A 25579-nucleotide genomic window follows, 5' to 3' on the forward strand; every position below is an offset into this window, starting at 1 on the left:
CTTTGTGCTTTGTGGGACTCTGAGTGATGGGAGTTAGCCATTAGGTGAACACGTTAAGTCACATGCGATCAGGGTTGAATAATCTCAGAGTTCTGGATTTGGCCCTATTGCGCAGCTCTCGTCTGAGTCTAACCGTTGTAGGGACGAGTCCTTTACTCGAAGGATTATCTGAGCCTCGTCATATGTGATGGTATTCAGGTAGTGGCTAATTGGCATTACGAGGATACCTTCAGTAGCTGAGGATTGGGTGCGGGTTGGAGGTTAGCCTAGGGCAAGCCTAGGATGAGGGTAGTGTTGGGAGCAATAGTAGTAGTAAGGGACTTGGTGGAGTCAATGCAATTCTTGAGGAAAGTACGGATAGATGTGGAAGGTAGTAGGGGCCCATACTACTGAAAGCAGAGGATCTGTACTCGATTCAAGAAGGGCCGAGATAAAACCAGGGAACTTGTAGTGCATGTGTGGTCCCTCGGTAGTGATGTGTATTTTGATGGTTGTTATGGTATGTTTTCAGAATGGTGACGTTGCGTGAGAGACCAGTGGGCAGATCAGGCACCGGAGAGGGATCAGGCTTAGGTTTAGGAGCCGAGCAGCTCGAGGAGCGGACGAGAGAGTTTATTTCAGCTGAGGTTTCGCGCAGTATTCTAGACCAGACTCCTGTGATCTTTGGTTCGGTCAAGGAGGGTGTTTTGGAGCTTCTGAATGAGAAGTTGGGAGCTTTTCGTACTGAGATAATGGCCATGATGGGGGCGCGTTCGCTGACTTTCCAAGAGTTTAGAGCTTGTGGAGCTCCGGATTACCATGGGGCCAAGTGTTGGGTTTTGAGCATTCTAACACTCCTATGGTGTACATGCAACCCTATAAACCTTGGATCTATGTTTTCTCTATTATACATGCAAATATTAACTATTCCAAGGTTTCATCCTAACTAGCATATTATGAAGCACCTATACTACAAAGTTCTAGTTAGATGACATACCTTTTGATGTAGCTTGATGTCTTCAAGCTTTAAGAGCTTAGCCCCAATAGTGTGGAAGCCTCAAATGGAATCACAAATCACCAAAACACCTTGGAAGAACTTGAGAGAATATGTATGCACACTAAAATCGGCCCACTCTTATTTTCACACACTTGTCAATTTTGTGAGCCAAGGACCCCTTTATATATTATGGAGGATTAGGGTTACATCCATGTAAACCCTAATACCCATGACCTTTCATTTACATAGGATCCATGGGTTAAAAGCTCCATGGACCATCCATGAAAGCTTAGCCCAACCTAAATGAACTTGGCCCATTCCATATATATAAGAGTCCATATTTAATTAGTTCTTTTTTATCACTTAATTAATTCTAAATTAATTCTTGATCAATACTAATTAAATAATATGATTCCATATTAATATATTAGAACTCATAATATATTAATATAAATCATAAATATACTATTCTCAAAAGACTATCCATATAAATTGTGCCGGTGAAGTGCAACCCAAATGGACCATGCCGGGTCGGGTCAAGTACATACCAAATATAGTTATGGACTTAGACATTAATCCAACACCAAGGACCCCATCGCTAGCAGCAGGTGGTTGGCCGATGTCGCCAACGCTTTCCGTACGAGCCGATGTCCCGAGGGGGACAAGGTCCGACTTGCCTCCTGTCTTCTGAAGGACAGAGCACGGGATTGGTGGGAGGAGGTTGGTCATGCTATTGGGGATGATGCCACGTTGGACGCGATGACATGGAGTGACTTCTCGACCAGGTTCAGGGCCGAGTTTGCACCAGTGATTGAGGTGCAACAGTTAGCACGAGAGTTTCAGGATTTGCGGCAGACAACAGAGTCAGTGACGGAGATCACCGCCAAGTTCAGGGAGAGGGCTCTTCTTGTTCTGCAGTATGTCGCAGACGAGGAGATGAAAAAGGCCCGATATCACGAGATGCTGAGGAGTGACATCAGGGAGTTTGTGAGCAGGTACAGCTGCAAGACGCTGGAGGATATGATTGCTCGATCCAGGGAGAGGGAGATCGATCTGGAGCACCTCAGGAAGAGGAAGTCAGAGGAGGTTCAGGTAGTTGCAGGTTCAGGCAAGAGACCCAAGGGATCGGATGTGAGATCGAGGGATTATCAGGACCGCAGTCGTTGTGGCAAGTGTGGCAGGACGCATGAGGGTGCATGCAGGAGTAGCAGTGGTGGGGAATCGGGCTGCTTCAAGTGCGGCCAGACTGGTCATTTCAGCAGGGATTGCACTGCTACCACCACTCAGGGATCAAACCTGATATGTTTCCATTGCAGTCAAAGGGGCCACAAGAAGGCCCAGTGTCCGAGTTTGCTTCCAGCAGGACAGGTGATGGCACTTGCCCCTGTAACCATGAGGATCACCGATGGCCGTCAGGGCCGAGCAGAGGCGCCTGCGGTGGGGAGCAGGGCTTTTCAGCTGTCTACAGTGGAGACGCGTGCAGCACCGGACGTTGCAGGTGTGTACCTTTTTCCTTCCTGTCATTTTTATTCATGATTATATCGTTATAGTACTGCATCTACGTTAGTGAATGTATGTTAGAATTTTATTTTTGTTCGTGTTCGGATCATATGTCATCTGCATACCATGGATTTTCGGGCGATAGATCATAGTGGTACCCCTTTTGAACCGGTTCTCAGGATGTAGTCACTGTAACAGGTGTGAGTGGGGTTCGGGAAGTGTTCTGTTAGTCTTCAAGAGCGGTTCGGATTTGATGCTAGTGAGTTTTGGATCACTAGCAGCAGTAAGCGTCGGATTATTAAAAGACTTGTCATGGGATAATAGGAAGGATCAGGAATCCTTTCCAAGCTGTGAGTTGTAAGTATGTAGCAGGATCAAAGTGGGGGAGAACCCTCCAAGTATTCAGGAGCAGTAGCATGCTAAATCTGGAGGAGTTAGTGACCTTCGAGAAGAAAGGGAAAACACTCCGAGGGGCTGTGTAGGTAGAGGAGTGCATGAGTTGGGAGTTTGGGAAACTTCCCAACGTTGAGTTTGTATAATCATGTTAGCTGAGGGTTGGTTTGGGAAACCAGGTCGGAGGATCGCCAGCAGAACTCAAGTGAGTCGGGATATAGATTATGCGAACGTCTGGCATGGGATGCTTCCGGATTAGTAGTCAGTGGCAGAGACATCATGGAGAGTGTGGTAAGACTGCGGGATAGCCGCAACATTCGTTAGTAGCCAGTTAGAGGAGTATGGGCGAAGGCTCGTATCTCCTAAGTCGGAGGAGTGTGGGCGAGGGCCCGTATCTCCTAGTTAGCATAGTTTAGGCGAGGCCCGTGTCTCCTAGTTAGCAGGATAGAAATCAGGAAAGGATAGCTCGTTGAGATATAGTATGGAGTTGGCCTGCATAGCCCTAGAGAGGTGAGACCTTGGGAGAGGCCGCTCCAAGATATAGTGGGTGAGACCCGTGGGCGAGGCCCGTATGTTGGTAGCAGTGCAGGTGGGACCTGGTAGAGACCTTAGGGTCAAGATAGAGGATCGAGGATCCCAGGACTTGTAGAGCCAGAGTGGCAGGTTAGATGGAACAGTTTAGATAGTCGAAGTTTCCTTCGGGAGTCGCTGAGAGCGACTGAGCGATTGAGCTTAGGTTCGGTAACCGGTGGGAGTCCGGTAACACAGTTAATGGTAGAATAGTTGGGGACCAGGGTGGTCTCGGTTCATCCGGAAGGCGGATAAGAGACAGAAGAGCCTTCAGTCAGGGGCAGTAATGATAAGAGAAGTTGTCGTGGGACAGCTAGTTGACCGAGAAGTGCTACGCCTCTCACAGCAGGGTTAAATAATCTCAGAGGGAAGGGTTTGACCCTGTTGCGCATCTCTCGTATGAGTCTAACCGTTGCAGGGATGAATCTTTTACTCGAAGGATTATCTGATCTATTCGTTGGGATAGGATGTCAGCACCAGAACATAGTAAGAGGAAGCATTCAGTGGGTGTCAGTGAAGTGACCAGCACTGGGAATGGATGGAGGTGTAGTTACAGCAAAGGTATGTCCTTCACAGAAATAGAGAAGGTAGTTGTTAGGTAAATTTGCCTTGGGAAGGCCAGTAGACGCGCAAGGAAAAGGGGTGAACCCCTAGGATGTCCAACATGGGTACTCGGGGAGTACCGAAAGGAAGGTCAGTTGGATAAGAGCCATGTTCTCAGGATGGTTGGTGATTAGAGTGCTCTCGAGGTCGTATCGGCAAGGATTAGTCCTGTCAGGATGACCGGGCGGAAGGTCAATGGAAGTGGTTCTTCGGGGATCGGACCCAGCAGGTGATGCATGCTTCGGGAAGGAATTGGTAAGTACATTACAGGATAGTGGTCATAGCGCACTTCGAGGACGAAGTCTAGTTTAAGTGGGGGAGAGTTGTAATGCCCTGTTCTGAAAGTATTCGTTTATGGATTTCAGAGCCCGAGATTAGGGGCGTTTCAGTATTTTATGGGCTTTGAGTTTTAGGCGAGGAGGTTTCGGCCGGGATATGTTTCTAGAAGCGTAGGGATTCTCACCACCTTTTCATGGATATAAAGTTCGTCGGAAACGGACTTAGAGTGAAGGAGTTATAGCACTTTGAAGTTATTGACATTAATGGTCCCTTAATGGAAGAAGTTGGCAAGAAGGACAATGCATGCAAAGTGGAAGGTACGTGCGTACGCCCAGCGTAAGCTGGGTTACGCCCAACGTATAAAGGGAAATGGTCGCGGGTGCCTTTGGCGTACGCCCAGCGTACAGGATGTATGCCCAGCGTACGTCCAGAGTCCAGAAACCCTAAATTTAGGGTGTACCACTATATAAAGAACATTATACCCTCAATATTCAGCATCCATTCCACCCTAAAGAGCTGCTACGAAACCCTAAACCCTCTTGAGTGTTCTTAGAGCTTGTAAGGCCATTTTGGAGTGCATATTAGTGTTCTTGGAGAGGAGTGATCATCTTGGAGTCTCATTGATTAAGGAGGAGCTTTTAGATCCAAGTTCTCCAGCTCAGTTACAAACCTCAGAAGGTACAAAGCTTCCATCTTTCCTTATAGAAGTTTAGATCTAGGTCTATGGAGCTTTGGCCCTTTTTAGGTCCAAAGAATGGACCTTTATGATGAAAGCTAGTGTTTGAGCTTAGGGTTGCTACCCTCAGAGCTAAAAAGGTCCCATAAGCAATAAAGTCTCCATCTTGGACGTCTTAATGAGTTCATGCATGAGATCTAGCCCTCTTTATGGAAAAAGAAGGTCATTTTGGGAGTTTGGACTTGTGTGGGCCAAGTTAAGTCACAAAGTCAGTGACTTTATGAATTAAGACATGGAAAAGGACCAGGATATGTAATTGTAGCCTCTGGAGTGGAGGAATAAGCACTTAATGGAAAAAGGACTTAACAGGGGGGTTACGCTGAGCGTACGTGCAGGTACGCCCAGCGTACTCACCATTGGGCATGTATGCTTAGCGTATGCAGATGTACGCCCCGCGTAATCTGTCTGTATGGGCCATGTGTTATTGGGCCTCGGTTTGGACCATGCTTTGGGTTCTTGGGCCTTAGTGGGCCATCAGTAGTCAGATAATATGGGCCAAGGAAATAGTTGGGCTTAGAGTAAGGCCCAATAGAGGGAATGGGCCCAATTTAGCAAATTGGGCCATTAGTGGGCCACTAGTGGGCTTGGGAAGCCTACATAGTGTTGGGCCTTAGTTTTGGGCCTTAGATATGGACCAAGTTGGTTTAGGGGTAGAATGGTCATTTTACCCCGGAAGGGTTATTGTTTTGGACTAAGTGATGTTTGGTATTGGTAGTCGGGAAGCCGAAGGGTCAGCAGTTCGGGAATTGTCAGTCAGCAGCCAGAGGAGTATCAGCAGGGTTCAGCGGTGTGAGGTGAGTCTCCTCACTGTGTGCATGGGTCTACGGCCACAATGCCGGCCCATTATGTTTGTGTATAGTAGGAAGACCCAGGGGTTAGCCCTAGGCATTATTATGATATATGTTCGGATTACGATCTGATGCCGGGCGAGACTCGAGGAATGTAGTATGCTAGTTATACTTGTTGTCTGTGTGATACTTGTATGTGCCTGGTAGGGAGGTGAGTGTGGGCGAGGTCCCGTATCTCATCACTATCCGAGTATGGACGGGGTTCCGTATCTCATTAGTAGCAGAGCAGGGGCGAGGCCCGAGTTAGGAGGGAGGTGAGTGTGGGTGGGGGCCCGTATCTCACTATTAGCAGGAGCGTGGACGGGGTTCCACGACTCATCAGTAACAGGACAGGGGCGAGGCCCAAGTTAGGCGAGGCCTTAGAACAGGAGTATAGTAGAGTATGTTTAGCTATTTGTTATGTGCTATGTTATGTGTTTGTATGTGTTTAGAGGGCGAGGCCCAGAGACAGGCGGGGCCTAAGAGAAACAGATCTGTATACCGAGCGGGGCTCGAAGCCAGGCAGGGCCTGGGGTCGGGCGGGGCCCGATGTAGCGGGCGAGGCCCAGTGTTTGCAGTATGTGGATATGTGTGGTATGTGGTAGGTTGGGAAACTCACTAAACTTCGTGCTTACGGTTTTCAGTTTTGGTTTCAGGTACTTCCGGTAACGGAGGGAGGAGCTCGGGGTGATCGCATGACACACACCGTATTTGTTTAGCCTGGGATGTTTTACTCTGATATAAAAAGAATATGTTTTGGGATTTTACTCTGATTGGATATAACACTTTTGTTTATGAATGTAATGATTGATAACTATGCTTTTATTAATGATTTAAAAAGAAATTTTTGGATCGTATTTTTAAGGATGTTACATAAACGTTTATTAGAAAACTTGGAAATAGAAATAGAATTATGTTTATTTAAAACACGTAATAATGAAGATCTTGGGTGACCCAAACAATGACGTCATAGATCTTGGGATAAAGCAATGAAGGTAGAAGGACTGGTAACTAAGGTGGATGGCAAGGAAAGTGGATAAAGCTCTCCGGTGTTGTCAGAGGATAGGAATCCGCGTCCGGTAATCCTTCACAAGAAAACCAAAATGGTCAAATTCAATAGAAATCAGGTTATTTGTGGTAAGACGACGGACAGATAGTAGGTTTTTGATAAGTTTTAGTGCATGAAGAATATTGTTGAGTTTTAAATGTGGATACGGTGATTTAAGGGTTGTATGACCGGTGCCATGGATTGGTATTTGGAAACTGTTACCAACAACTATATGGTTTCATATGCTATTATTAACATAATTTGAGATGTTACTTGTAGTGTTGGACATGTGATTGGTGTCTCCTGAGTCAAGATACCATTGTTGGTCTGGATTTAGAGTCATGATGTGCATTGCCTGTTCAATGTTGGTGGGCGTGTATGAATAGTCTGAAGCGATATATGTCTAACAAGGCAATGCACCGATGATCCCTGTTGGTGGTGTGCCACGGTGTGGGGGCGGTTTGTGGGTAAAGTTGGATATGGAACAGGTGGTGAAGTCCAATTCATCCAGGGTTGTGGATGAAAGTTGTTGTCCCGTAATTGTAGCTAGAGAAATTACGTCTGTGACCACGCTCCCGACCACCCCTGATAGCGTTGCATTTGCGATCATAGTGATCAGAATAGCCATGGTTCCCTGCCCGATTTTGCAGATTAGGATCTCTTCGTTCGCACCGTGTGATTGTACCTGGACAGGAACCATAATGGTGACCGGCGGTGGAGTGGCACAGTGTTGTCGATGGTAAGAGCAGTGGCCGCCGAGTGTTAGTTGGCTTTTCTTGTCTCCTCCGGAATTAATTTTGACCTTGTAGTATAGAATTCAGGGAGTGGTGTAGATTGTTGTAGGAGAGTTGCAATATTTTCATAATTGTCATTCAAACCAGCGATGAGTCGTAGAACCAACCAATCACTAGTGACAGCCGTGACAGGAGCATCAACATTTGCAAGTTGATCTGAGAGATTTTTTAGTTCTTGTGCTGACATATTTGGAAAAGAATCCAGCTTGATGGTTTAAAGTTTTGTTCTAGATAAAGAGCCCTTGTGGGTTTGTTGTCAGTGAAGATGGTTTCCAAAGCTTGCCAAGCTTTTTCTACAGTAGTATTTGGGGTGAGAATTGTGATTGGTAGATCATTGGAAATTGTACTGTAGATCCATTGGATCTATTGTACATCCAATGTAAAACGATTGAATCAAGTCTCTTCCATAGTGTTGTATCCGCTGCTACACATTTGTCTTTCTCTTTCTCTGTAGGTTTTAGTGGAGTTGCTTCGGAAAGAATGATGTGGTCGATAACATCATAAGCACGACAATGGGTTTTGAATAGTTCTACCCAGGAGGTGTAGTGTCCGTTTTCCATCTCCAAGACAATGGGGATGAAATTCTTGATATTGGGTACTGTCAGAGAGCTGACAAGATGAAGAGAGGCCATGGAGATTGTTAAAGAAGTAGGGGAGAAAGAGATCGTGATAATGTAATACAAGGGAGTAAGAGGGTCACCGATTGATTGAAGGAGGGGGAGGAGACGTCGGTTGTGTCTTGAAGAAGCAGGAGTAAAGAAAAGCCAAACCAACCCTACTGCCATGCATGCTATTTACAAAGATGGGGATGACACACATCCCATTGGTAACAAACAGGGGTCTCGGCAAGAAGCAGGAGGATCACAGGGAGCTCGTCGAAATACCTCACGAGGTGGCAATAATGTGGGTGGTCGAGGACGCTCAAACAATAGAAGTGGAGGAAGAGGAAGGAACAATCACAGAGGTGGAGGCTCTTCCCCGCAGTACCCTTCACAGATGAGTCGTCAACCTCAATGGCCATGGCCTTGGGGTACATGGTCCATCCCTCCGTGTTCGTTCCCTACTGCACCATGGATGAGACCAAACAGTAGCTCACATCAAGGAGTCCTTGGTCAGGGTCCAAAGTCACAACAGGCATACACTGCTACTGGTACATCTCAGTCAAACTCTCCGCAGCCACCATCCCTCACTGACATTGAATCTGCAATGTACACTCTGGGATTGAATCCACCAGATCCTAACTGGTATATGGATACAGGAGCTTCCTCCCATATGACATCAGGTACAGGTAATCTCACATCTTATTTTAATTTGAGCAACAAACAAAATATCATTGTTGGAAATGGCAAGTTAGTTCCAATTCATGGTTATGGGCATTCTACTCTTAAACATCCTCATTCTCAGTTCACCTTGAAAAACGTCCTCCATGTTCCCCAAATTGTAAAAAATCTTGTTTCTGTAAGAAAATTTGTCAATGATAATCACGTGTCTGTTGAATTTGACCCATGGGGCTTTTCTGTGAAGGAATTACAGACGGGAGTCCAACTAATGAGATGTGACAGTCAAGAGGAACTCTATCCGGTCACCACTAGAGCTGCTCCTCATTCTGCTTTTTCTGCTTTCGCTCCAAGCCTATGGCATGCTCGCTTAGGCCATCCAGGAGCTCCAGATTTTCAATTTCTTAGATCAAATAATGACATTCAGTGTAATGCTCTTGATAATAAACGTTTATGTCCTTCTTGTCAATCTGGGAAGAATGTTAAATTACCATTTGTTTCATCTACTTCATACACTGTTATGCCATTTGATATTATTCATGCTGATATTTGGACTTCACCTGTTGTGAGTTCCATGGGTCATCGATTTTACCTTGTGATGGTAGATGATTTTACCAACTTTACCTGGTCATTTCCTTTAGCCAAAAAATCCCAAGTCATATCTGTGTTTAAAACTTTTCATGCCTTTGTTGAAACACAATTTACTTGCAAAATAAAATCCTTACAGTGTGACAACGGGGGTGAGTTCAATAACTCTTTGTTTATGGAGTTTTGTAAAACAAATGGGATTGTGTTTCGGTTCTCGTGTCCTCGTACATCACCACAGAATGGAAAAGCAGAACGTAAACTGAGAACACTAAATAATGTGGTGAGAACTCTGTTAACTCATGCTTCTATTCCACCATCGTTTTGGCCTCATGCCTTGCAACATGCCACATATTTACACAATATTTTGCCAACCAAAATTCTAAATAATAAATCTCCCTTAAAATGCCTTTATCAAAAGGATCCCTCATATTTAGAACTTAAGGTTTTTGGTTGCTTGTGTTTTCCTCTATTTCCATCTACTACCATTCACAAACTCCAACCCAGGTCTTCACCATGTGTATTTCTGGGACATCCGATCTCACAACGTGGCTATAAGTGTTTTGATATGTCAACAAACAAAATAATTGTCAGTAGACGTGTCATGTTTGATGAGACCAAATTTCCTTTTTCTTCACTTCATAGAACATCATCTAATTCTTATTCATTTCTGGATGATGACATTTCTCCATATGTGTATCAAGATGAACACATGGTCTCATCTTCTCCTGGTGTTTTCCAGCCTACCAACTCTCCACCAGCGTGTACCCCACCTGTTTCACCATCTCCTACACCTCCTAATTCACCTCAGGAAATCCCTCTCACACCTCCAATTCCTCCATCTACTCGACCTGTCACACGAAGTCAACATGGAATTTTTAAACCCAAAATTCCCTTTAATATGTCCACTTCGGTCTCTCGTTCACCTTTACCAAAAAATCCTCTTATTGCCCTTCGTGATGTGAATTGGAAACATGCTATGGAAGATGAGTTTAATGCTCTAATGAAAAATAAGACGTGGGAACTTGTACCACGACCACCAAATGTTAATATTATCAGGTCTATGTGGATTTTTGCTCATAAAGAGCGTTCTGACGGTTCACTTGAGAGGCATAAAGCCCGTCTTGTAGGTGATGGAAAAACACAACAAGTTGGCATTGATTGTGGGGACACATTTAGTCCAGTGGTGAAGCCTGCGACTATCAGAACTGTGCTGGGTATTGCTTTATCCAAATCTTGGTCTATTCACCAATTAGATGTAAAAAATGCTTTTTTACATGGAGAACTGAATGAGACCATCTATATGCATCAACCATTGGGGTTTAGAGACAAGTCACATCCAGATTACGTCTGTCTATTGAAGAAGTCCCTATATGGGCTCAAACAAGCCCCACGGGCTTGGTATACACGCTTTGCCAATTATGTTCAGAAAATGGGATTTGTACACAGTGTGTCAGATCACTCCTTATTTATTTATAAGAATGGAGCAGACATGGCATACCTGTTGATATACGTCGATGATATCATTCTAACAACATCATCTGATAATCTACGGGCATCTATTATCTCACAACTCAATTCTGAATTTGCTATGAAAGATTTGGGTCCATTAAGCTATTTCTTGGGAATTTCTGTCCACCGCCATCAACAGGGTCTTTTTTTATCTCAACGGAAATATGCAGCTGAAATTATTGACTGTGCAGGTATGTCGACTTGCAAACCAACTGCTACACCGGTTGATACCAAACCCAAGCTTAGCGCCTCGTCTAGCCCTCCATATGTTGATCCGTCTCATTATAGGAGTTTGGCAGGAGCCCTTCAATACCTAACGTTTACTAGACCTGATATCACGTATGCAGTCCAACAAGTATGCTTATTCATGCATGATCCCCGTAATGAACACATGAATGCTTTAAAACGCATTCTCAGATATGTTCAAGGGACTTTGGAGTTTGGTTTACACATTTATCCCTCCTCCTGTTCATCTCTTGTCTCCTTCACAGACGCTGATTGGGGAGGATGTCCTGATACAAGGCGGTCCACCTCCGGGTATTGTGTGTATCTTGGCAATAACTTGCTATCGTGGTCCGCTAAACGTCAACCTACATTGTCTCTATCCAGCACAGAGGCAGAGTATAGGGGCGTAGCCAATGTAGTTTCTGAATCTTGTTGGCTGCGAAATTTGTTAATGGAACTACATTGTCCAATTCAGAAGGCTACCATTGTTTATTGTGACAATGTAAGTGCAATATATTTAACCGGGAATCCAGTTCAACATCAACGGACGAAACATATTGAGCTGGACATACATTTTGTGAGAGAAAAGGTGGCGAAAGGACAAGTTCGTGTGCTACATATCCCATCTAGACATCAGATTGCAGATATTTTTACCAAAGGGTTACCATTAGTTCTTTTTGAAGATTTCCGAGCCAGTCTCAACATACGTGCACCTCCAGTTTCGACTGTGGGGGTGTGTTAGATATCGAAGATATTTTGTATTTATTAGTATATAATCTTTGTATATTTAGAGATAATTATGATTGATTAGGTATCCCTTAATTTGAGGAACTTCCATTCTGGATTGGATCCTGGTGTTGTATATGTACTGAGGTTTTCTAATGAGAAAAGGGAGCGTTTCCGTTTTCAGGCTGCTAGGATTGTGAGGGTCAAATATCGTTCTCAGATACCATAAGAGAATTGGCCAAAGAATCTCCGTAATCTCATTAGTCATCACTATAAATAGTTACATAGTGGATACAAATATTAACAGATGACTACCCTGACTACTAGATAATATACATAACTGATACAAAGGTTTCCTAGTCTAATAAGATATAAACTACAATCATAGACCAAGGTCTTTTACAGTGAGGTCACATCTAAAATGAAAACATTTAATTGACCAACAAACTGCAACAGTTTTCATACACATGTTACATTGTTACATATTACATACACTGGCTACTGAAACACAATATATAACAACACTACAAGTCTACACTACCACACATTAGTCCAATTAAAACATACAGGGTCTTTTAAACCAAGAGTTTTAGAATCCTACACTTCATTTTCATCTTCCACGTCATCATCATCATCAACATCAACATCAACATCATCTTGTTGAAAAATCCACTGCTCAAGTTCATCAACCTCCTCATAATCATGCATATAAATATCATCCAAATTATCCCACTTATCAGTCCCAAGCTCTTCCCCACGTGTCATCAAATGCAAAAACGGTCTATTCAAACCCAACGACTCAACCAGCTCATGATTCATAGCCGCCGCCACCCCCAACCACCTCAACCCAGGAAAATACGGTCTCTTCAACCACTGAAAACCAAGCTTCGAAATCCCACCACAGTTATAAATATCCAACGACCTCAAACTACTCCCATGCCACCTGTCACCATCTGCCATCGTCATCGACGCCAACGCCATCACCGCCATGTCACCGATGAGCGGACACTGTCGCATCCTTAGGTCAACAAGCGGAATCCGATTCTTCACAAGCAAAAGCACACCCGCATTCGTAAGATCCGGTAAATTAGACAAATCCAACTCCCGTAATCCCCGATTCGACCCATTGTTAAAAAGAGAAGAAATACACCTACATGTCAACCTCTTACACCCTCTAATTGATAACTTAACCAAAGTGCTATTTTCACCTTTATTTAAATACGACAAACCCACGTCGCTCACATCTGTTCCATCTAACAACAAAGTTTTAAGCTTCGGAAGTTTGCTAATGGATTCAACCGCTTTATCACCGATGTTTCTAGAGTCTCTAAAGTCAAGCACACTGAGATCCGTATTAAGTGCTAATTGTAAAACGGCTGAATTCGTTAAGAGGTTACAACATCTTAAGCTCACGAGAGTCAACGCGAGGGAAGTGGCGTACATGTCGTGGAAAACAAGATCGGTCATGCGGGTCCCGTTGAAGACTTTGAGTTTGTATAGGTTTTTGCACGCGTGGAGTAAAGTTTTGAAACCGGTATCGGTGACCTGGCAGAACCCCGCGAGACATATCGCTTCGATGCTTGTACATCTGTCAGCCATGAATAAAATGCCTTGATCTGTAACTCGTCTGAAGAAAGTTGGATTGAATTCTTGGCTACGGATAAGTGAGAGGTGTTTTAATCTTCCGTGTTTGTCGAGTAACTGAAGGCCTTCGTCTGTAAGGTCGAATGTGAGTCCGGGTTCTACAATGGGTTGATCGCGAAGGTCTAAATGGGTTAAGTGGATGAGAGCTGATGAGATTATGTTGATCATGGTGTTGGAAATGTAATCGACTGAAAGGGAGAGTTTATGGATGTTTGGAAATATGGGAGGGGGGATGTTAATGTTATGATTTGGTTGATGATGTGGCGATGTTGTTGGGGTTAGCAACTCGGTTACCATTAACTGAGTTATGTATCCGATTTGAAGGTAAGTGAGTTTTGTGGAAGCTAAAGTCCATACACGTGCGAAATCGGGACGCCGAAATATTGAGACATCAAACATTAAAATAAGTTCCTGAGAAAAGAAATATAAAAGTTGAAGGAAATAAATATATTGATTAAAATGGAGCTAACTTAATGGTCCCATAAGTGTGATGTTTTTATTGCATTTAAGAAGTGACTTTGGTGATGAATTTGAAACCTTACTTCCAATTGAGTGCAACCCCTGAGTAACTCTTCTAGGTCACAAACATCATGTAAGTGTCCTCGATTATCAGCTATAGAACTCACATACAGAGACCTGGAGAGGATGTTATTAATGCTGCTAATTAATTGTGTAAACTTGAAATTTTTTTATCAATAAACATGTTTAGATTCTGTAGGATCTAGCATATGAATTTGAGTCTATATTATATTGGTGGTTTGTTTACGAAGTTAATCTGACGATAACTTATCTAAAAGGCAAAACAGTTTATGTAAATGTTGAAAAAGAAAATTAGTTTTATGATCTCAAAAGTCAAAATCTACATCTTTTAGTCATGGATTAACCTCTTTGTTTGGGATTTGGTAGTAGTAATCTGGATCCCGTTGTAAAATATAATTTGGAAGTCATTTAAACAGCTATAATAAGAAAGAACAATAAAAAAATTGAACATCAAAAACCTCATCTCTAACTATCTATGTTACACATAGAGGAAGTAATAGAGAATTGAGAGGGATTACAGTGAACCATTTGCCAGAAAATGTGTTCATCAAATTATTCTGAAAGATTTTACTTTCAGTTTGGAAGATGGAATTAGTCCTCTTTCGTGTGAGGGAAATAAGGATTTGCGTATAATTGACGATAATTCAAACTATATTTGGATTATTACAGGTTCGTATAGCGAAAACCTAGAAAAACATATTTCGGATCAGAGAAACCTAATTTTTGTGGAATCAAACATAGTCGTATACATGATGACTTAAGGAAATAGACAACAACCTTAGGTGTTTGCATCGTGCTCCGACCTCAGAAAGAAGCCTCCCGCTAAATTTGAAGCAATTCCGAAGCGACAGTTCAAGCAATCCAGGCTGAAGAAGATAATCGATCGAAGATTCATTCAGCCTCCTACAGTCTAGTTTTAGGCTTCGAAGCGAAGCGTTCGGTAGCAACAACCCTCGTAAACGATCAATTGGGGGTGCAATTTCCTGGGGAAACATATTGGTTCCCGAAAAAAAAAATCAATCAATCAATCAAAGTGAAGATTAAAGGCAGATCATTTAAAAAAAAAAAAAAAGTTTCTATCGTTATGTATATCAACAGAATCAATATATTACCATCAATGCTGCAATTTCCTTTTTCTATAAACGAAATAACAGTTATTTTACAATTTAATGGGATAGAAGTTCATTACGAGAAGGTGGAAATTTGGGAGGAATTTGAAAATTTCTTGAGCGCAAACGCGAAAGCTTTGGCAAGTGAGGGAGATGGCGCAGATCGAAGATACATCAAGTTTCGTCATTATTGTGGCGACGACTTCCGACGAGAGTTGATCGAGACACATTTTTCCACCGTTCTGCTCCGCCGGCGATTTGTTCTTCACTTTCACCCTCCGATTCGAGGATTCCGCCATTTTATGCCACTCACACACAGATCCTTATCTTCGGCTGAAAATCAGGTGGGAGGAAGGGATTTAGGACAATAACTGCATCGGATCTAAAAAGTGATTTCATATATAGATGTTTTGAAGAAAAAAACCAGATATATTGCGTGTGCGTGTATTTTGACTATTTTCTTATTTTTTGTTTTACTTTGTTTGTTTTGTTAATTCCCAAAACGATAATACTATGGATTAAATATAGGGGAAAATACAAATCTAGTAATAATCCTTAATTACTTATCAAAAAATAGCAAAAAAAAACCACTTAGCCAAAAATAGCCCACAATAGAGTAGTCAACCTACAGTTGACTACTATTTTCCGCAGTCGACTCCTCTTTTCCCCTAAGACTACTCTTTTCCCCTAATGGGCTACTGTTTCACGGGTCCGTTTATTTATTAGTCCAAACAGTGGCGGACCTTAGTGGGACATTTGGGGTCCCGGGCCACTGCTCAATTACCGGCTCGCAGTGTATTTTTTTTTTTTTTTCTATTAGGTGCACCCGCTTGAAGTACAAGGGACACCCCTACTAAAACAGTCTGCGTCCGCCACTGAGTCCAAAGTATATAATGTAAAAAATTTCAGATTAGGTCATTTTTTTCTATTTTTTTGTTGGTTTGGCTACTTTTTTCTCTCAATTGAGCACCCGAAGAACAACCAGGTTTGTCTACTTTTCATCAAAATTTTACCGTGTTTGTGATTAGGAGTATGTTTTGTATATGGGGTTAAGTTTTATTTGAAAAAAATCGAAAAAATATATATATAAAACTGTAGGTTTCATACGAAACCTACGGTGTACAAGTGCCCAATGCACAGTTTGTGCAGTGTCAACTTGTACACCTACGGTTTCGTATGAACCGTACGGAATTTTTTTTTTTTACAAAACAGTAGATTAAACCCCAAAACCGTAGCTTTTTTGACAAAACAGTAGATTAAACCCCAAAACAGTAGACTTTTAAAAAAAAAAAAAAAAACATATTTTTTTCCCAAAACCGTAGGCTACGGTTTGGGAAACCGTAGCTAAACTGAGAGGAAACCGTAGGTTTTAAAAAACCTACGGTTTTGTTTCTTAGAAATGAAAAAAAAAATTTATACAAAACACGAAACGTAGACGAATTGGCGAAACAGTAGACGAATATAGAAACCTATGGTTTCGTGGGCTATATTTGGACATTTACTAATTTTTGGCTAAAAATTGCTAATCACTTCCTTAATTTGGCTAGATTAGTAATTACCCCTTAAATATACCACTACAATTATTAAAAAAAATTAAGCTAATCTTTTTTTTTTTAAGTTAACATTTTTATTAAAATTGTAATCGTTTTTGCCAATGTCCTAAAAACTCGCTATGGCCTCATCAAGTGGTATAATGACAATTGAATTCATATATAATAATTTGCTTATGACATTGACATTTATTCGGTAATTTTTCTTGTATATCCAATGATATGTTTGGATAGTTGAATAAATGTCATAAGCCAATTATTGTGTATGAATTCAATTATTGTATATGAATTATCTAAATTATACCGATAAAAAAATTCGTACTGATAATATTAAAGATAATTGATCGACTAAAGTTGTTAACGTGGTTAAATATTGAGCACCGTGACTTCAACATTTGGGATTAAGATTGAGAATTTTGGAATCAAGATTGAGTATTTGGGTTAGAGTTGAGCATTTGGCCTAATGCGTTCCGGGTCTCTAAAACATGACTAAATACATTCAATTGGATGTGTTGGTGGAGCTGAATGCGCTCCAAACTTAGCTAAATGTAATCATTGTCATGAAGAATGTATTGGGTTGATCAATGGGTGTCCATGAATGTGCTCAAGGAAGAGAATGCGCTCTAGGCTCTGCTAAAGGTCATCTATCATCATGAAAGATACATGAGATTAATCATGGAAGCTCATGGATGCATTGCATACATGAAAGATGTGTTTCTAGGTGCATGGCGTCTTGTGATTGGTTGACATCCATTTGAACCTATGAATGGATGGGTTTGACTTATCGGGCTATAAATAGGGGTTGCTAGTTAGAATTCATAGATGATCTTTTGTGGTCTTCACATAGTCTTTGTGAGGTCTTTGGTCCGTCTTTGATTGTATTGTTACTTTGTTTGAGCTCATGAATAAGAATAATTGTGGTCGTAGGTCACACTGAAAGAACCACATTATATATTATGATTGTGTGTGCTTTCTCATTTACTTCATGGCAATCATTCTTAGTTCTTGGAACCAAAATCTCAATTAAGAAACATATAAACGTCGCTTCTAGATGCCTTCGTCAGCTGGACTTTAATAATAACACAAACAATGTTGAATATGATGGAACCAAATACATTGATATTTGAAATATTTATTTGATCAAAATGATTTCATTGTTAACAACAAACAACGATTTATACAAGAGATTTATAAGTAAATGATGAACGGACCGGACTAATTTCCGCTAAGACACTATTTCTACAAACAAAAAAAAAAAAAAACAACATAAGCATGCTCTTGTATCTGAATTAAAATGTTTATATTAATTTAGTGAATATTTGTTTTTCGGGAATTAACAACATTTGATGTGTAAAGTAGTAGTATACTATAAAGTATAAACCATATACTACATAATTATGCATGATGCATCATACAATGTATATATCATATAGTGCATACTATATATTATATATTATGTTATATTTATTACATATTAACGAATACTTTTACTGATGTGGACTATACATTACATGACTCTAAAGATTGGCATAGTGGGAAATACTTGCATCCTTGGTTTAAAAAGTTACACGTCTATTATCAACTTCCATCAACTAATTTCTCAAAATTTTCAAATACCCTGATAATTCAGAAAAAAGACCATACACTGCATTCCGTTTTCCACAGGTTTTCCCTATTTTATCATCATCAATATACATTTTGAGCATCTTAATAAAACTATTGTTGCTTCATGATGGTGTTGTTGAGCTTTTCCACTATACTCAAAAGCGTAGCATTCCCTTCACAAGCTTCCCTCAATACCATAAACCTCCTTTCTATCTCAGGGAGTAACAACAAATCTTCTGCTTGATCCAGTTTTTGATAACTTGTTGCCTTTGTATATTGTATTAGTTTGACCATCATACCCTATAATAAATATCATTTACACAACATATATAAATTTATAACCATACCCCTCAAAATTTATAAAATAAAAAACTAAAACATACCTCATGCTCTGATTTACGTGAATAGTCACGAAGGATAGATTTGGCCAACTTATTTCGCAATGAAACTTTATCACCAACATGATCACCAAATATGAAATACGATAAATGGTGAATAACCAATGTGAATGAAACTGAATTTCTTGTTACTGATTTATCAAGAGCTCCACAAACCCATGATTTCACATATGCTTCCAGAATCATTTCATCATCCTGTGTACATAAATAAAACTATATTATACATTTTGGAACTTCAATTTAATTGCATAAAAAACTAAACAAAAAAAATCTTACTTACCTCGGGAGGTTCTAAGTAACCTTCCTCTTGGGATAAACATTTCTCTAATGGTGGCAAAAGCTCAAGAGCTCTAATATTTGATAATGCATTCCAAGTAGAAAGTCGAATTTGCCCTCCAACACATCTATGCAAATACATTGAAATTTGTCTCCCATATAACAAATTACCATATGATGCTCCAGCAAAATTCTCCACAAGAGTTTCTATAAATGTGGTGTAACTATCGTGTATCTCCTGGTCAAACTTCAAAAAGTCAACGCTATTCTTTGACCCGATTTCAGAAATTTTTTTATCAAGAATTTTCCCGTAAGACTCCTGTAAAGTGCTGTAAACATCCCTAGTTTTCTCCTCTTCTAAAAGATCCAACCCCGCGAATAAAGTTACAGATAAAACATGAAGTTTCCAAATGACGGGAACGCCCTTGATGGAATTTGAAGAAACGTGATTGGATATTGCTTCAAGACCTAAAAGAAAGAAAAGCCCGGATCTTGCACCTTCAGGGAAGGTAGGTTTGACCGGAAGGTTGACCAAGTCAACGGTGCAGATCGGACTGAGGAACCAATGATTGGGAAGTGGTAGCCGTTGATGAGCCCATTCGGTTACCATAGTTGACTGAATCGATTGGTCAACGTCTTCCTGAATGGTGTCGAGTGAAAATCTGGTCTTTTTGGAACTCGGATCGCTGGGTTTGACTTTTGATTTTGACTTTGACTTTTTTATATTCAGCCATCTGTTCTTATAATGAGAGATTAAATTCTCACTAAATGTTAACAACTCCTCTTCAGTATACTCCCACTCAAATGTTTTTTGATCAAGGGAATTACGAATACTGACATCAAGAAACTTGAGATTTGATGGTTGTAGTAAAGTATCAAGTGTTTTGTCCATTATACCCCTGTCCCTGGGTCCCACGAGTAAAAGTAAGTCAAAAAGACAACTTATTCTCTCCACTGTAACTTCATTTGTGGGGTTTTTAAAATATATCTCAACTAACTGTAAAACCAATCTTGCGTCCATTTGGGCAACCAAAATGTTTGAGGACCAAAAACCACCGCCAGCTGCCCCCCATCCGACACCGACACCTGGCGCGGGCCCGCCTCTTCCGAACATTTCAACAGATTGTGAGAGTTGACCAGCAGAAGAAGTCAACTTCATGAAAGTTGTCATCTCAGATGTACAACACTCAAGTATGCCATCAGTAAGAATTTTCTCATGGATTGTTATATTGTCATGCTCGATTGAGGAAACTTTGATCTCAATGTTGTTTAGGTTAATCAACTTATTGATTAAGACAACAACGCTTATTAACCCATTAAGGCAACACACAGAGGCTAATGATGTTTCTTGGTCGCTTTCATGTCTACATTGACTCAGAAAGTCAAAGAAGGAATCTTTGTTGACTTTGTTAAAGCTCAAAAGCTCATTCTTGATTATGTGTAGTCCAATCTTTGGGACAAAATCGGGTAGCCATGGAAGCTTCTTAGAGTTATCTTCAGGAAACACACTTTTGAGAACACCAAAAAGCATGTGGAAAACAGCCGAAATCACCCATAACATGGGAGTCAACCCTTCTTTTTTTAGGGACAAAAAGGTAAACAACTCCGGATTACTTTTTAGTGATACCCATTTAAGTGCCAAATCAATCATGGGACCCACATTGCTCCAACTCCAAGTCTCTGAATGATCAATCTTTTTTAAGTAAAAATTTGGGAGTGTTCTTGTTAAAGCCTCCAGGACCATATATGCTTCGTTAGTGATGGAAAGGAATTCATGAATGACGTTTTTGCCCCTCAATTTCTCAAATGAGGGAACGTCTAACCAAATGAAAAGGGCAGGGAACATGTCCGCAAAATAAGATGCACAATACCCGTACTGTAAGCAGACCTTCCAAAACCTTAGCTGTTCAATGAGCAAAGTTGACCAAATTTTGACCTTTTCGGTTTCTTTATTCATCCAGTCATCAATACCCAAAGCACAACGATACAAATGCCACGTCAGCTTCTGGAAAGTTCCATTGTCTACAAATTCCTTACACCTCCCGGATTGAGCCAATACCTTTTAACATAACAAGATTTTTTTTAAAAAAAGTTATATAATTTAAAGAAACAGATTTTGTGATTTTTAAGATGATTACTGATTACATACCTTTATAAGTGTAACGGATTTTATCTTTATAAAGTCAACTCCCATTTGGTTAGCTGTAGTGAATCTGTGGACAATAAGTTGAACTAATCTCTCACACTTCATGATTGCATCTGCACATGTAGGGGAATGCCTTGCTATTGCAACCAGTATGGAAATTAGGGTTTCTTCCAAAGCTGTTGAAGGATCAGACTGAAAACCATAACATAGTATCAAGAATGCAGATATATCTTACGAGTCAAAAGTCAAAGAATGTTTGACCGAAAATTCAAACTTACCTCAAATAGATAGCGAATTCTTAGAAGGATACCCATTCTAACTAACCCTGCTAAAATATCCTGTGTAGCAACCACAATGTCATCTTTTATTGTGTATTCTTCTTCTTCATCATCCTCCTCATCCCTCATAATTTTATTAAAAGGAAAAATATTTGAGGGTTTAGTGTTGTATTTCCAAAATCCACCATGAAGAAAACCAACATCAATTTTGGGTCTACTTCTAAAGATGGGACCCGTATAGATGTCCTTTTCATAAATTCCTGTTTTCTGAAAGCAAATTGAATGTTGTTAGCAATCAAGAGAGAAAATAGTCAAAGATAAGTTGACTTAAGTAACTTTACCTCAGAGATATTAAAAAAGTGCTCATTGAAATCATAGCTAAGAACACACTGAGTGACTCTTGCACATGCGATAACCACAGAATTATGGTTGTCATCAAGACACATCCTACAAGTATACAAAAAGGAGAAAGGTGAAGTTTGACTTTTGAGGTCAAACATATCAAAAATCAACTCAATAATAGAAAGTTTAGGATTCACCTGAGTGATAAAGCAAGTTCAGGTTCTGGGCCTAGTGCAAAAGCCCAAACAGCCTCCCAGTCAACAATATTATTCTGATTACCAATTTTCAAAGTTGACCCTGTTTGGTTTCTGCAAATATTATCTTGTGCTTTATAAAGAACAGATGCAAGAAGATGCAATGCAAGAGCCCGTTGTCCAGGGACCTAATATGAAAATATCATGAGAACCAAGAAGAATTATATGAGTTCATATTGTGTGATCAAGATTCATTAAACAGACAATTACTCCATATTTCCCTAATATGTAAATATCACAAATGAAAAAGAAGAATATTAAGAGTTTATTATAATTTATAATTAACAAAACATACCACGCTTCTAGTGAGAGCTAGTGCTTCTTTAATGGTGTAACCAATAGCACTAGGGTCACCCTCAGTTCTAAGAAAGTCACGTTCTGCAGCATTTTCACTTCCATAAATACCCTTAGCAGATTCATTACCTACAACATGATTTGGAAACAGAACAAAAAAAAATAGTCATTAACAACTAAGCACATCTACACAAAGAAAAGAATTCACCAAAAAAAAATCTAGTTACTATTACCTGGTGCCTGACCATAATCATTTAGAACATCACCATCTAAAGAAAACCTTAAATCCCTTGCAGCTTCAACATTTGTGCTCCATGCATCCCATAAACTGCTGGCATTTGACTTACTTTCTAATCCAGTTTTTGAATGATTAGGATTTGTTTTTATCATCTTTTGAGCATTATCAGTCTCTGAGATGACTGATTCTTTCTGATTCTTGGCATCAATGGAGGCAATAGCAGAGGTAGAACTTTTCTTACTCATTTTATCTTGTCCCCTTTTTTGCAATATCTTTATCAATGCAGGATCCATCTTCTTCATTATTTCAGCTTGAGCCTCTGTAATTTCATCAGTGGACATCTTCTCCAACCTTGCACGATTTTCAGCATCAATCTCACTCTCCATACTTGTAGAACCATGAGATGTTGGCATACTTAACTCCCCTACATTCATCATAATCTCATCTTTGGATTCTACCTTTACTTTTCTTGATATGTCCTTTGACTTGATGCTTGACTGTGTACCATTGTCAAGATTACTTTCGACAGCATCAATACCAACATTGCCTGCTTTTTGCTTGTGGCTCTTTGGTACATCTGAATTTATGTTACCTGATTCCTTTTTTGGATCACTTGGTTTTGCACTACCATTATACTTGTGTTGTTTCTTGATAGTATTATCATCATTTGTGAGTTCTTGCCATTGTTTAAGATCCAAACCTTTTTTTTGTTTCCTTTGAATGGGTTTAGCATTAGCAGCAAGCAGATTAAAGTTTGTATGATCTTCATCTTCTCCGTCATCTTCCTCATCTTTATCATGGATGCTTGAACTGCTAGTCCTTGGAGCCCAATGCTTAGAATAATAAACTTTGTATCAGTTTACCACACCAAAAGTTTCTTAGTAAGAGATAAAAAGGGTCCAATGACAAAGAACTGAAGAAAAACTTGATGTTACGCTTGATTGTGTGTTTATTAGTGGCAAAACCTTTTAAAAACGAAGATGAAAAAAAGGTAGCAGGATGCTAGATGTTGATGCACTGAACTCTGCTTTTATGTGCTATAAACAAGAACACATTACTATTTAGATTTTAAAGTGACATATATTTGAGATGATTATCACGTAAAAAGTTTTAACCCAAACATAGTGCACATTAGAAATCCATACAGAATCAATCATATACTGAAGTTACTTTAGTTACATATAAACACAAAAATAAATCAAAAGAAGTAACCGGTTCTATATTTTCATTTGAAAATGCAACTTATCTGAGAGAATATGAAAACAAACTGAACGAAGTGGAAAAAAAAAAAAAAAAAAAAAATGGAGAAATGGAAATCATCTTACAGGTCCGTGAGAGCGGTGTCGAGCAACCGGAAACGGAAGAACAGTGACTTGAGGTTGTGACACCTGCGTGCTGAAACCTTTTTCAACTATACCACCTATTATGCTTGATGCAACATCTTTTTCACCGATTTGGAGGCCAAAACTCTTCTTCTTCTGGCTAGAAGTTGAGTTTTCCCCATTTCTGTCTGATTTCTTCATTTTTTTTTCAAATATATGTGAGAAACAGTATGGCTTTGTGTAATTATAACGTACAGATTGAGCTTTAATAGAAGAGAAATAATGAGCGGCGCTACTGGCGGAGAATGGGGACGACAACAATCACTCCAGTCGGGGTCCGGCGAGGGTTTTGACTAAACGAGATTACGAGAAGGGAATTAAAGGTCTTTCTTATAGCTTTCCTTTGAGTGAATTACAAATCTCGTCCCTGTAATTGTTTCCAACCTACATATTTCATCCTTAATTGTATATTTTTCCATTTTTTTCAAATATATGGGAGAAACAATATGGTTTTGTGTAATAACGTATAGAAGGAGCCTTAATAGATGAGAAATAATGAACGGAGCTGCTAGCTAAACATTAAAATATCATATTTCTCTAATTTAATTTCAAGCTATCATATTTATCCATCATAAACTTTCAAAATACTCCTATATTTGTCCAAATTTTTATTATTAATATTTTTAAATATTTTATAATTAATTTAAATCATTATATACCCCTCTTATCAATTGACTGGCTAAGGAGATAGGGGATTTCTTATTCAAAAAAAAAATGCATCACGAATATTTTTCTTTGTTGTGGCTTCTTTTTTGGTTGAAGATAATCATGAAGTGTTTCAAGAAATTGAAGGTTCATCTGATTTTGATGAATCAACCGATTTATTTGAAACTCTTTTAATTTTGTTGTTGGTATGGTTATTCACAATTAAATTTTCGAACTCTGACCGGGGAACTAACTGCAAATAATTATGTAAATATTTAGACCTTTAATTTGTTGTTGTTATGATCATTCACATTTAATTTGTTGTTGGTATGATCATTCACAATTAAATTGACATTTAATTTAGTGAAAATTATTGATGAATTTGACGTTTAATTTGGAAGTTGAACTCTAATCGTAGGAATTAACTGCAAGTAGTTAGCATTATAGTTAATACTAAATTGAGAGTTAGATTTAGTTTTGTATGACTAGTAATGGGGTTTTTGTTTAGAATCAAAATATCAAACAAAGTTCATATAATGGAATTTCTAATTGTTTAAAATTAAAAGGGCGTATAATTCCAAATAACACCAATTAGCGTCAGGATAATGAAAATTCCAATTAAAAATCTTTCAAATAAGGTTAGTAAGTGGTTGTTTGAGATTACTTCTCAAAATAGCTTATTAGCTTTTTGAAAAGCTAAAAAAGTGTTTATGTATTTAAAAGTTGCTTTTGAAACAGTTTTTTAAAGCTTTTTGTATAAGCAAAATATGATTCAAACTACAAGACAACTTTAATTGTACCTAATTCTATACAAATTTATAAACTTC

General features: G+C 39.7%; 2 protein-coding genes across 3 annotated transcripts; both read right to left on the bottom strand.

Annotated features, from left to right (window-relative positions):
• Window positions 1-12464: 12464 nt before the first annotated feature.
• On the bottom strand, window positions 12465-15753 carry LOC145166265 (F-box/RNI-like superfamily protein). 2 transcript variants are annotated; one of them, XM_079085206.1, is made up of 4 exons: window positions 15425-15753; window positions 15013-15218; window positions 14238-14331; window positions 12465-14106 (listed from the first exon to the last, which is right to left on the bottom strand). In XM_079085206.1, the coding sequence occupies exons 1-4, from the start codon at window positions 15641-15643 to the stop codon at window positions 12649-12651; spliced, it is 1977 nt and encodes a 658-aa protein (XP_078941332.1). In that variant the 5' UTR covers window positions 15644-15753; the 3' UTR covers window positions 12465-12648. The 2 variants fall into 2 exon arrangements, with proteins under 2 accessions (XP_078941332.1, XP_078941333.1); XM_079085207.1 differs by having other exon boundaries at window positions 15348-15472.
• Window positions 15754-18418: 2665 nt separating this feature from the next.
• On the bottom strand, window positions 18419-24395 carry IYO (RPAP1-like, carboxy-terminal protein). The gene is made up of 10 exons (XM_079085208.1): window positions 24051-24395; window positions 22721-23558; window positions 22489-22616; window positions 22137-22321; window positions 21939-22044; window positions 21598-21864; window positions 21323-21511; window positions 19178-21232; window positions 18883-19092; window positions 18419-18799 (listed from the first exon to the last, which is right to left on the bottom strand). Exons 1-10 carry the CDS (start codon window positions 24246-24248, stop codon window positions 18611-18613), a joined length of 4365 nt encoding a protein of 1454 aa, XP_078941334.1. The 5' UTR covers window positions 24249-24395; the 3' UTR covers window positions 18419-18610.
• Window positions 24396-25579: the final 1184 nt, after the last annotated feature.

Source organism: Lactuca virosa, chromosome 3, assembly GCF_052849685.1.
Source record: "Lactuca virosa cultivar CGN04683 chromosome 3, Lactuca_virosa_CGN04683_v6, whole genome shotgun sequence".
Taxonomy (NCBI): domain Eukaryota; kingdom Viridiplantae; phylum Streptophyta; class Magnoliopsida; order Asterales; family Asteraceae; genus Lactuca; species Lactuca virosa.